At 43.0% G+C, this 12,323-nt stretch overlaps 1 protein-coding gene across 1 annotated transcript in view; it reads right to left on the bottom strand.

The window, feature by feature from the left end:
- Nucleotides 1–7,136: 7,136 nt before the first annotated feature.
- GLIS1 (GLIS family zinc finger 1) overlaps nt 7,137–12,323 on the bottom strand; it is a 117,287-nt gene continuing 112,100 nt past the window's right edge. Inside the window, exons 10-11 of the mRNA XM_026853871.1 lie at nt 11,328–11,495; nt 7,137–7,767 (exon numbers count right to left, since the gene is read on the bottom strand). Of these exons, the coding sequence (XP_026709672.1) occupies nt 7,631–7,767; nt 11,328–11,495 (305 nt within the window). The 3' untranslated portion in view covers nt 7,137–7,630. The remainder of the gene's footprint in view (nt 7,768–11,327; nt 11,496–12,323) is intronic.

Here is a 12,323-nt window from a genome sequence, read left to right as displayed (position 1 = left end):
TTTTGCTGCTGATAAAACAGAGCCCCCAGGTTTCCCGTCAGTGCAGCTGCCATGGCTGTCACACCACAGACAGCATAGTTGGGTTTCCTCCCCCAACCCTGTCCCCACCAGGACCTGGCACCTCTGGCGCTTCCTCACCAGGGAAAGGAGAACTCTTGCGTCTTGTTGAGCATCCTCCAGAACGATGGGGCATCCAGATGGGAGCATCTCCAGGGAATGAGGCACTGCTTTTCTGGGATGTAGTTTATTAAATCAACCTCTTTTCCCTCTGCATGGCAAGGGTTAATTGTGCTAGTGTAATTGTGCTATTATTCCAAGGGATTATTAAAAAAAAAAGTTATCGTTTTTCTTACAGCAGGGAACATGTCCAATAATTGATGTGGGAATATTAATGCAATATGTGTGTGTTATCAATTTAGAAAAGCAGAAGACATATTTCCTTAAGCTTCTAATCATTTATACATATGACCTTCATTTATACAGCAGAAGGGCTCTTCCAGAGAGCTACAATTTGCTTCAGATGTTTAGCTTGGGTATTTTGCTTTACCTTTTAACTGCCAAGTTTGGGATTATTTAGCAGTAAAATTAGAAATGTGGATTTGAGTATGTACCAAAGCCCTGACAGGTGTTAATGGAACTCAAGTTGAATATTTTATTCTTTATATAGTAAAATGTAAACCTGCATTTGTTTGGCTTTGCCTTCCTGCCAACTATATCAGGTATCTTGTGTGACTAGAATCACTGTTTTCTGTACATGGTCTTCATGGCAGTTTCCAATGCCTGTTCCCAGCTCAGCCTGTATTTATAATCCTAACAGATTTCAGCTCCACAGAGAATTCCTTAAGCAAATGTGTGGTTCTCAACCCAAAGAGATAGTAAAGAAAACTCATTATGCAATATAGCCCAGATTTGCAGAATGAGCCTAAAGATGCAAAGAGGCACCTAAGAGGATTTTCAGAAGGAATAAAATCCTGGAGATGAAATTAAAGCAATTAAGGCAGTTCTGAAAAATCCCACTTAATGCCCTTTTTTTCATTTTTAAGTGTTCAGTCACCTTTAAAAAACCCGTTCCTCTGCCCTCTGCAATTCAGCAAGGTTGCTTTGGGTTATATTCAGGACAAACTCTGATTTAGAGGGGTTGTTTTGGTACCGTTGGTCCCCAGTTTTGCTCAGAGAGGTGATGCAGATTGTTGTGTTGCTCAGAGAGGTGATGCTGATTGCTGTGTGAGGACATGCTGTGTTTCAGAGAGGACCACTGGCTTCTCAGGAAAGGATGTAGGACACTGGCACATCACGGGCTCAGCCTTCCTTGTTGCAGAAGACGTGCTGGTAGGGATTTATGTTGCCTGAGTTTTGGTGTCCATCCATGGAGATTGTGGCTCCCCAAGACCTTCCTGGGACAGGCTCCCAGGAGAGAGATATCTTTCCATGCCAAGCATCTGAGAAGGAGTCAGGTGCTGGTTTGACAACTCATAGATGCCTGGAGTAGGGTGAAGTGAAGCCATCCCTTAGATATTTAAGAGGAAGATCCTGAATCTGGTGTCTGAACCACATACTGAACTTCAGTGCTGGGACGGGGAGGAGCTCTGGGGCTCTTGGTTGCCATTGCCCTGAGGATGGGTGGTGTTATGCTGCCATCATGAAATGAAGGAAACCTGAAAGCATGGAAAGGTGGGTCTAATTCTCCAATAAACCAGTTTAATGCACGCCCTTTGTAGCCCAGGCCCTGGCCAGTGTCTCCACATGTCCTCCCATTACTCTCTATTGTTCCTGTGACCAGCAGCACATTCTGGTCCATGCTTGCCACTCAGGCACACTGCGAGGTGACAGCGACACAGCCTCTCTGAGGAGCAAGGGAGAAAACCCTTTGAAACCAAACAGGCCAAAACTTGCAAAAGATTTTAAAATTAACCTCATGCTTTTCTTGGTGTCCATGATTAATTGAAGAGAACTGCTATATAACAGGGCCAGAATTAACAGTCACTTGGTTTTGAATGAGAGTTACTGACTCCTGCCAGAAAAGCTGTGTTAGCACAGAAAAATTATTTGGGTTTTTTTTTCCTGGCTTCACACCCACTACAAAAATCTTTTTGCCAAAGGAATGGGCAAATTATTTTCATCTCACTAGAAATCAGGTAGCAAGCTCAATCTTGTAAGGGCTTTAGCTAGATTGGGACTTTCTATGGTTTCAGCACTTTATAAAGAAAAATCTGTCATGGTTTGACTGGTTTTGCAGCTATGAGTGGCTGACAGCCCACGGAGCCAGGATATGCAACCTTGCAAAGCTCTGACAATCTAGACATCTACATTTTCTGCTGACTCTGGGCCATGGACTTCAAATCACTTAAGGGAGTTTGCAGTTTGCTTTGAAATTTAAGTAGAGAGGAGCTTTACAGTGTAACTCTGTAGATTTCAGAAGGACTTATCTCAGGAGGGAATATTTCGATGGCTTTTTGCTGTCAGTGAATTAAATGATACAGGCTGGCTATTTTTTCATCTTCTGCTGCGCTGATCTTCTAATTTAATACAAATACATTACTGGAGAACTGAACTAAACTCGTGTAGGTTTTAATAAGATCATAACAAACCCCATTGAAAACTTTTATGCAATTTAAATTCAATTTACTGTCACTGTTTATTTTCACATACTTGGTTGTTGTTTTAAGAACTGGGATTTTTTTTTTGCTGCTTGCGTAACTGACATCTATTGCAGTATCAAATCAGTGCTCTTAATGTGCTCTGGAATTTGGTTTCTTGGACTTTTACCATTTAGAAAATGTATCTAGTTGAAAGGACAATCTCAGAAGCAGGGAAGCCTGTTCCTGAAGCAGCAGCTGTTCCTGATGTTTGATGTGTACATAACTAGAAAATATGATCTGAAAATGTACTCACCGTCTCTGTATCCTTTACACGGGAGCGTATCTGATACCTGCCACAGGCTGTAACCATTCCTACTGCAGGCCTGAGGCTTCGCTCTTGCACATTCCTGTGTCATGTTGCCACATCAGGATTACGGCATTAAAATAGTGTTATTTTGTCATGATATGCCACATGTGCACATCTCATTTCCTCACTTGCAAAGGCACCTCTCTAGCACTGAAAGGACGTTCACTTCTATAGCTTGTGAAGTAGTGCAGTTAGTAAATGGGAACAGAACAAGCATTTTGGTTTTCTATACAATGAAAAGCTTGAGCTTGGTTATATTACAAATGTAGAGGTCCTGCTGAACATTTGGCTTGCATCCCAGCTGGTGGAAAGCGCAAAGAAGTGCCTTAGCTGCTTCAGTGTCAACTTGAAATTAATTTTCTCTCTCCCAGCTTGATCAGCCACTGAAGGTCATCTTATTTCAGTCATTCCTGAAGCATACTGCATACATGCAGAGTACATACACAGGGGTAAATGGGGTTTTCATTCACTGAGGAAATGATTTGTAGCTATTTATAAAGTAGTGTTGTAATTTATTATTTGAATTCTGTTGCCTAGACTGAAAAAGTATCTGATAGTCAACTGGAACCAGCAGTTCCATTTTAATTCCACAGGGTAATAATTTTCTACTATTATAAAGCCTTGCTCCAGTTATTATACATATTAGTTGGTGGGGTTTTTACAGCACCACAACGAGAAACTTGCCAAGCAATAAATTCCATTGAAAGGTTTCTTTGTGTCTTTAGGAAAAGCTTACATGAGATACTTCCCTACTTACATGTAATAAAAGGAAATAATGAAGTACACAAGCACACAAGTAACCATTAACTTGTGCTATTGTGCTATTTAATGGTTTTATTATGGATAACTTTCCAAACCATACAGACTCAAGTGAGTGTCTTTGCATTTCTCTGAATCTATCCTTTTAATCTACAGAAAACCTGATTCACACAGATTCTGGAATTAAATCATCACTCCAGCTGCTATGCTTTAAGTTTCCCAGACCTTTGTGAATCATTGTGTGGTTTTGAACAGCCTGGTTGTTGTGACATAAATATTTTTGTAATTGATCAAATATGTTTAGGTTTGGTTGGTTTGTATTTTTAACGAAAAAAATGTCATTTTTAGAAGGATTTCTTTAATTTTTAGGAAATGAGATTAATCATGTTTTTAAGGCACGATTTCCTTTGAATGTCTCCAACTAATTGAAGCACAGGAATTATTTTGACTTTTGTCTCAGCCATTACAGATTTGTTGGGCTTTGGATATGTTTTTTCTAAGCAGTCCTCCTTCAAAATCTCTAAAGTTTTTACTGCTTGGCCGTTAAGCTATCTGCCTCCTTGTTTAATGTTCTAGGAAAGAGTTCTGGCCACTTATGTCTGAGACCAAAAAACCCCAAAACTCTGGTGCATCAGAGTAGATAAGCAACAGAACAGAAAGACAAATGTGACAGTGATCTCAAGCAAAGCCCTGTGCGTAGGCTTAAAGCACAATTTGGAGCCTTTATGCATTTTAATTCTAAGAGAGGAATGATGAGTCAGTGCTGCCAGGGACTGCTTGGGCCAGGCAGGGCAGCCACAATTAACAGGTTTGCAGCTGGGACTGGGCATCCTTGAGAGCCAGAGATCTTGAGGGGGGTCATATAACTTCATGCACCTCGTTCGGTAGTGACTAACTGTAAAACTTCCTGTATGTCTAGGTTTCATTCAAATTCCTTGAGGACAGAAGGTTAAATTGGATACAAGGCACCCTCATGTACACTAACAAGGTGCAACCAGGCCCTGGAGAAGCAAGTAAAACGCATCCACGCAGGCTTTGTGGTTCGCCCCGCTCAGCCTCAGAGCGGAGCTAAACGTGCTGCTGCGGTGGCGTGGCATCCAGGGTTCTCCCCGTGATGCAGAGGCCGCTGTGGCTGAGGCGAGGTGCGGTGGGAGCGGGGTGCTCGATGCTCATGCAGGAGCAGACCCCTGCACTGCTGGGTCCTGGGACTGGGGCACCCGGTGCTGTGATGGACCTCAGCCGTGTCCCGCGTTTCTGGGCAGGTTGGTCCAAGCCTGTCACTGAGACTGACTGCTGGCCGTCCTCTTTCAGTGTCATTTTGTTGTGTCTCTTCTCTCTCTTCTCAGCTGCCAGCTCAGCACTCCCCTTTGCAGCAGTTTCCCCTGCTGCCCTGTCTGGGTTTCCCTCCCGCTCCACCTCTGCGCAAAGTGCCCGGCAGAGGCAGGGACCCACCAGCCACAGGCTGGTGACCGGCCTCTGGGGATGACACCCTTGCAGAGGGCAGGGTCTTGGTCCCCCAGGAGAGTTGCCATTCAAGGCTTGTCTGCAAGCGTGGGACACCCTCACCGTACCCTTCTGATTCCATACAAGATGTTTGCCAGATCCAGAAAGTGCCGAGTTGGAGTCCGTATCCCCTGGTAGGGCTGCAGAGGGCACATAAACACACCGAGTGGCTGGGGCACTGGAGACCTCCGAGTTTATGCTGCTACTGTGTTTTCCCCCTGTACTTTGCTGGGTTCACACATTGCCACCGAATTGTGCTTTAAAATATATATATATATATATTCATTGTGGTTGTATAACTTTGTGACTGTAAGGGGAACTGCAGTCCTGTGGACCCACTAATGCCACTTCTGCAAATGCTGCCAAAGAATTTGCCTCATTCAGCTTGGGGCCTGCTCTGTGGATTCTCATTATGCATCTGCAAAATGTGGTATTTTCTTAACATGCCTCTGAATTTAACTTTTTTTTTTTTTTTTCCTGCAGAACTTGCTATTTTGCTGTAGCCAGGTGCTTGACATTTTTCTGTCAGTCCTTTTGGGGGTAGAGGGGGCAAGAAATCTTCCAGCAGCTGCTTCTTGTTTTAGGCTGTTCTCTGGGGAGCAGCTAATTGGATTACAGGCCCGAAAACTGAAGAGATGGAGCTTGGCACTGGCATACCTGGCATGAGGGAAGGTCCTTGACAGTACTGCATGGGCACACTGCTGCTGAGCAGATCCTGGTGATGGGGAGAAGAGAGGGAAAAAAAAAGAAAGTACCATCCTCAGTCACTGACTGATTTCGACCCAGTGTGAGCTTGGGTAACTCTGAGCTGTAAACGAAGGGATATTTGCCAGAAATCCACTGATGCTCGATCTGGGCATCCTTTAGCGAATGGTGCTTGTGAAGATTTTCCCGGTGGTGAAAAACTTCTCAGGCATCAGCAGCATTTCAGGGGTGCACCCCTGGCTCGGACAGGCACAGCATGGTGTCCTGGGGCTGCCGTGTGCCTGGGGTGGCACCTCTGCTGCTGCAGATGTGGTAGTGTGGGACCCACCCTGCGGGAACGGCTTGTCATTGGTGTGGGCATCGTGTCCTTTGGCAGCTTCGCTCTGGGACCTGCTGTAAAAATGTCCTTCAGCTTTTTCACAAGAGCTCTAACCTGTGGCCAAGCTCAAGCCCTCTGGCATCAGGCGCAGGAGGCACAGCCAGTCACAGCTGGACACTGCCAAGGGCCGATAGCACATTTATTGACATTTGTTTCCAGTTATAGTACAAGAACAAAGTTGATGCTATCTTCCCAGGGACGTGGCACATCTTCATTTAACCCAAACTGTCAGCCTTTCTTCTTCCTTTGTGAGGCTACACCTCACACGAGGCTGTGGGACAGCAGGTTCTGCACGCAGCAGCATTTCCTGACGTTGGGGATTGCTTATTAGACAGAATAAAGTTTTTCAGGTACCATACATTGCTCTGAGGGTGCCTTATTAAGCCCCAAGCGGAGAGTTCAGAGGGGCTGCTGGGTCTTGTGAATGGAGAAACCAGGCACCCTGCTCCACTGATCTCACGTGGAGTGAGGCCGTACGTTTACTTGTGGAGGCAAAAAGCCAACCACAGCTGCACATAATTTTCCCCTGCACTGCTGGGACGGCTGCATGTGCTGATGCACCCAGCACAGCAGGGGCAGCGGGAGGGCTGGGAGACGGTGCAGGGATGCCAGACCCCGGTGCTGCCCCACGCTGAAAGGCTTCTGGTCCTTTCACTGAAAGTCTGCAGGCCCCTTGGTTTTCTTCATATACACCTGGGCTGCTTTAATTTCACAGTTACTGCAATGTCACTGCTTTGTTTAGGTCACTCTCAGGCATTTTAAGAATGTAATATTAGGATTTATCAAGCAGACCGATGATGTTAAGAAATGACAGTACACTTTTTTCCAGTTTTTAATGCTTTCTTGTAAAACTGAAAATATAAAACCAGCTGAGCAAATGAAGATCTTTATATACATGAGGTCTGTGATTAAAAAAATCCTTTTAGTTAAAAACAAAGAAAAAAAAAAAAAGGAGAAGAATTGACCAATGAGTTAAATGAAAACTGGTTAAAGGGAACAACATTCTCAAACTGAAACATACTTTTCAGGAAAAAAACCCTTCTTTACAAGTTTATTATATAACTTACATTTACACTTTACTGAGAGAACTTACAAAACAAGCTGCTTGAAATGCTCCTCATTCCCTTAAAGCATGAATTTCAAAGTGCCACAGCAAAGGAACAGGTTCCAATATTATCTTATACAGACTATTCATGTATAAAATGGTTTGGTAAATGTGAGGTGTTTATTTAAATGAGCACATATAGGGATACAGACTAAATAAAAGTACTTGAACAACACCTTTGTATTACATACACAGTTATAGGTATAATAAAGGAAACAAGGTCAGCACTGCTCTTAGGTATCTGTATAGATGGAAGGAATGTGATTCAAGCAGTGATCAAAGGCGCCGTTTTGGAAGAATCCATTTTCATCAGTTCCGTTGGAGACCATGTCTTCAGCTACACACTGTGCTTCAGAGATTGCATCATAGCCTGAAAGCATGACAAGTTGTACGGACGGGATTTAGTACCACAGTACATATAAGGGAGGAAGCATAGTTTCGAGGCCTGGGATTATACACTACAGCACAGTGTTAATGAAAAGACAATAGGGTTTACCATCAAAGCCTTACCCAGGAGATACACAAACTAACCTCCATGGGCATTTGTGTCATAGTAGATGAAGCTCCCATTCATTTCTGCGGAAAGCTACGCATCTGCAAGTGCAAGTATCAGAGTATGACTCTCTTGGGACTTTACAGTCATTATCTGAATAGGATGTCAAAACAATGAGTGGGCAAGGTTCCGAGTAAGTGATGCAGTCCTCTTGTTTTGTGTGTTTTTCCTTTTAATAGCACTTATGTTCCATGTGTCTCCCAGCTGCTCTTCCTACATGTACTGGACCCACACATACTGTGGCAGCGTGTCTGAGCCAGGTCGGGCTCACAGGACACGTGGAAGGAGCTGTGCCCCACATTGTCCTCAGCCCACCAAAGCCCATCATGCCGCCGGCTCCTCACCTGACCAAGCTGGCTGGTGCTTGCCAGGCTCCCAGAAAGCCACTATGGTAGAGAGGAATTTCTCTATCTTTCTCCTTTTATAATGCAAAACTTGCACAGCTGTTGCAAGCCTCCCTCAGCTGTGCATCCCTGGGGAAAGGAACAGGTTTGCCTGCTACCAGGTGCTGGAGTGCCAGGGAGTCTGGAGCAAAAAGTTTATTGCCTACCCCAAAGGACATGAAAATTTCTTGTTATGCCCCACTATAACCTGCTCTTGCAACTGGCTGGTGAAGGCTTACACACATATATTAATTTTACTGCAGTCCAGCTCTTTCCTCACTTCCCCCCTGCTGTGTTCACCCCTTGCCCTGCCTTTCCCCTTTCTGTATCTGTCCCCGTGCCCGTACTTCTCCTCACACCAGCCAGACCCTCCTACCTGCCCCGTGGCCCTCCTGTCTGCCTTGGGGCTGGGCAACTGCCTAAGCCTTCTCCATGTGATCAGTTTTTTAACCCACCCCACTATCCCCTCCCCTACAACTACAGTGTGAAACACTGACCCCTTACGTTTATCCTTTAACACATGCATTCTGGTTTATCCTGTACCACCTGATTTGGGTCGGGTCTTCAGAAAAGTGTCTGTGTGAGCTTCAGTGCAAGGTTGTGACCCCTGTGCCCAGCCCACAGAACCCACCTACCACAATTTTAATCATCAGCAGCAGTGGCATGAAGTCACCTGAGGCAACACGTGGAAGAAGATTCTCCTAGTTCAGAACACGCCTGTGAACTAAGTGCCTGATGTAGAAAATAAATCTCTTAGAAATCACACTCATGTGAACTGCAAGTCAATGTGTGGATGGCTGATCCTCATGGTTAAAGCACTGGGACCTGGCTCCATTCTCTGCCAGGTGGAGGAGCTCTCTGGAGCCATTGGGAGATGACTTTCTTCTCTTTAGCCTTTCTCTCATCTCTTCCGCCTGCCTAACTCTGTGGGCAAGATTGTCTACGTATGGCTCTGCACCAGGCTTAACCGAGGCCCCCAGGCTGTGTGGCACCACCCCACCAGCAGTACTGACAGATCCTGCAGTCTCAAAACAGCCAGTCCCGAGTTCAGAAAGAACCGTCGGCTCAGCCCTTAGAACTTAATTATAGGTACTTTACTATTAGGTATGTTTTTATTATTTGAGACCAAATTCTCCATTTATTTACATTTCTGCATTTTCCTATGACGTATTAATTTACTGTTAGTTTACAGGTCAAATTCTGCTGTCTGCAGAAATCTGGCATGTAGCATATGTCCAAAGTCCCTGGAAGACGAACTTGGCCTGTTTATCTGCCCTGTGCTGTGTCGCTCCAAGTGGAGTGACCAGTATTTTGATATGTTTTGCAAGTGTTTATGTTATGCTAATTTCTATTTGATGAGCCTGTATACAGGGTGGATACACAACCACAGATGGACAAAACCCAAGATAAGCATACACCCCAGAAATCATTATTAGATTCCAGATAGAGTAAACTATCCCAAGTCCTGAACAGAAAATAAAAATTTATTGACTGTTAATGTGATTCATGGAACAGCTGTTTGCCAGTCACATTTGGCATTCCTGTGAGATGAGATCTCATTTAATATTAATGGTGCTATAAAAGCCTAAAAAAAATTAATGCATAGCCTTGAAGAATCTTGCAAACCTGAATGGTTCTATTTTACACACAAAAAGATGAGATAAGATTTATATATTTCATATATATTTATGTTTCAGCCTTTTAAGTATTAGCATACCTCAATAACCACCCTAAAAACAAAAATATTACACAGAAACATTTCATAATAGTTTAGGCCCAGACAGAAAAATCAACTGTTGTTGAAGTTGGTGTCTTGCCATAGTATTATTCTTTGCTCCTACAATTTCTTTTGGAAAGTTTATTTAGTCTGTTCTTTAAATATTGCAGGCTGTCAATCTAAACTTGAAATTTGATGTTAACATTAAAAAACTATGTTTTAGTAACATCAAACTTATGAATAACCCAAAAGAATTCAAAGTTGAAGTTGAAACTTCATCTTAAACTTTTCCCTTGTGTTTGTTACTGATGCATACACTTTCTTGTATGGAACAGCAGGCAAATGCATGCACGCTCTCTCTGAACAGAGTCTCCTTTAATACAAAACAAACAGGAAAGTCAACTCTAATTTTGTGGTCTGACTCAGGCCCCATTTCAAAAAGCATTTAAACATATGTTTTCAGTATCGTCCTTAACTGAGATGCTCTCCTGAATTCAGACATGAAGAAAAATTTCTTGGAGATCCATAAATAAACGCTGCAGTAACTGGTAGTGTTTCATGGCTCTGACAACACTCAACGTTTTGTCTGATTTCAGTAATTCCGGCAATTCTTAATTGTGGTTTTAAAATTAGAAAAAATGCTTTATAGTAATGAATGCTTAAATATTGAAGCATCATAGCAATCTATCTATAATAACGTTGCAAATTTTAGATTATGCAAATACTTAGTTAGATGAGAAAATACAATTGCCATGAATGTGCAACAGCACAAACACCACGGAATCCCCAAACAAAAAGATACTAATATTTTTAGCTGCATTTATCAAAGCTTTTCCATTTTGTAAATGTCAGTATTGGGAAACTAAACCATCTTTTTATTCTTCGATGGACAGGAAGTCCCTGCTGCTGCTATTTTCTTCAGTTGTGTTAACTATCTTCTTAACTCTGATCTGATTCTAAAAGCCTGCCTAAGCATGCCTGAAGAGATGTACAGTGAATAGCCCACACAATAGATGTGAGAAATGTCTTGTTTGTCAGCTCTCCTGAAGGTGTGTGTTGCCTATGACATCCAGCAGAACAAAAGGAGAATTTGCCCATCGGTCAAATACAAAGCAGATTTCCTTTCCTTCTGGGATTTTTATAGATGCAAATGAATTTCAGTGACTGAGTTTTTTATGCAGAGATATTTTTGTAATAACATTGACTATAAAATGTGTTCTTTTCCCCTCCTGCTAAAAATAATACACGGATAATTCTTTATAGGCGGAATAAATTACCTGTTGAAGCTAAAGGTGCATTGAGTATGTGATAGCCATTCTGTCTCAGAGGATTAAAGCAATGGGATTCCCCTGTGAGCACATCACTGGTGACAGACTGGTCCATTGTTCTGTAGCAGTCTCCATAGTGGAAACAGTTTTGTATTGAGTGAAAGCTGCCTTGGTAACCTGAAAACAGATATTGCACACACATTTTAACACTACTGCAATGGTATTAGCTCCATTTCTGTCACAGTATTTCATTACTATTGTGAGGGGTTTTAGTTCCTCAGTTTTAACTATGGAAAAATGATCATGCTATTCTATAAGGTGTAATAATACAAAGCTACATCAGACTCGGTCCCACAAGGTGCTGTGGACTGCGATCCCCATCAAGCAAAAATCTCAAGGATGTGCTTCATTTCAAGCAACAGGTCAGCTGAAAACAGTCAACAGCCCGCTTGTGTTCAAAGCTAAGTTTTAAGCACTCAACTGGATCAGGTCCAGTGTGCTCAGCTCCTAAGGGCATGTGTCTATAACGAATTACTTTTAATTTAAATACAAAAATGAAATATTTAAATGAATAGCAGTGCTTTGTTTTCCGACGAGTAAATTCTTTCCCCATCCAGTGTGCGTTATGCACTGCTGGAGACAGCGCTATTTCTCTGCAATACCTTTAGGAGTACCTCAAACCTCTCCTTTCTCAGACTGCTCTTATTTCAAATGAAACCCCTTTCACTGAACACAGGGAGCCACAGTCTGCAAGTAGAATTGAACTGGAGGTGCAGGACTGACTCCAGATGGATGTCAGGTGAAGACTCTGAGTTCAGCTAGAAGCTCTTCTTGCTTCTGAAAAGTGCCGAGATAAATCTGTATGGTCTCTGGCTGCCTTTCTGCTTTTGGGGCATGTTTGACTTTTGTCCTCCACATACCCTAAATTTCTTTAAGTCCTGCTTTTTTTCTAAAGTATTGTATTACCAGTGGACCAGCAGTTTGGTTTTTGCCTGCAGAAGTTAT

This window comes from Athene cunicularia (assembly GCF_003259725.1).
Source record: "Athene cunicularia isolate RWA chromosome 8 unlocalized genomic scaffold, athCun1 chr8_part1, whole genome shotgun sequence".
NCBI lineage: Eukaryota > Metazoa > Chordata > Aves > Strigiformes > Strigidae > Athene > Athene cunicularia.
This window is presented reverse-complemented; position numbering and strand designations above follow the sequence as displayed.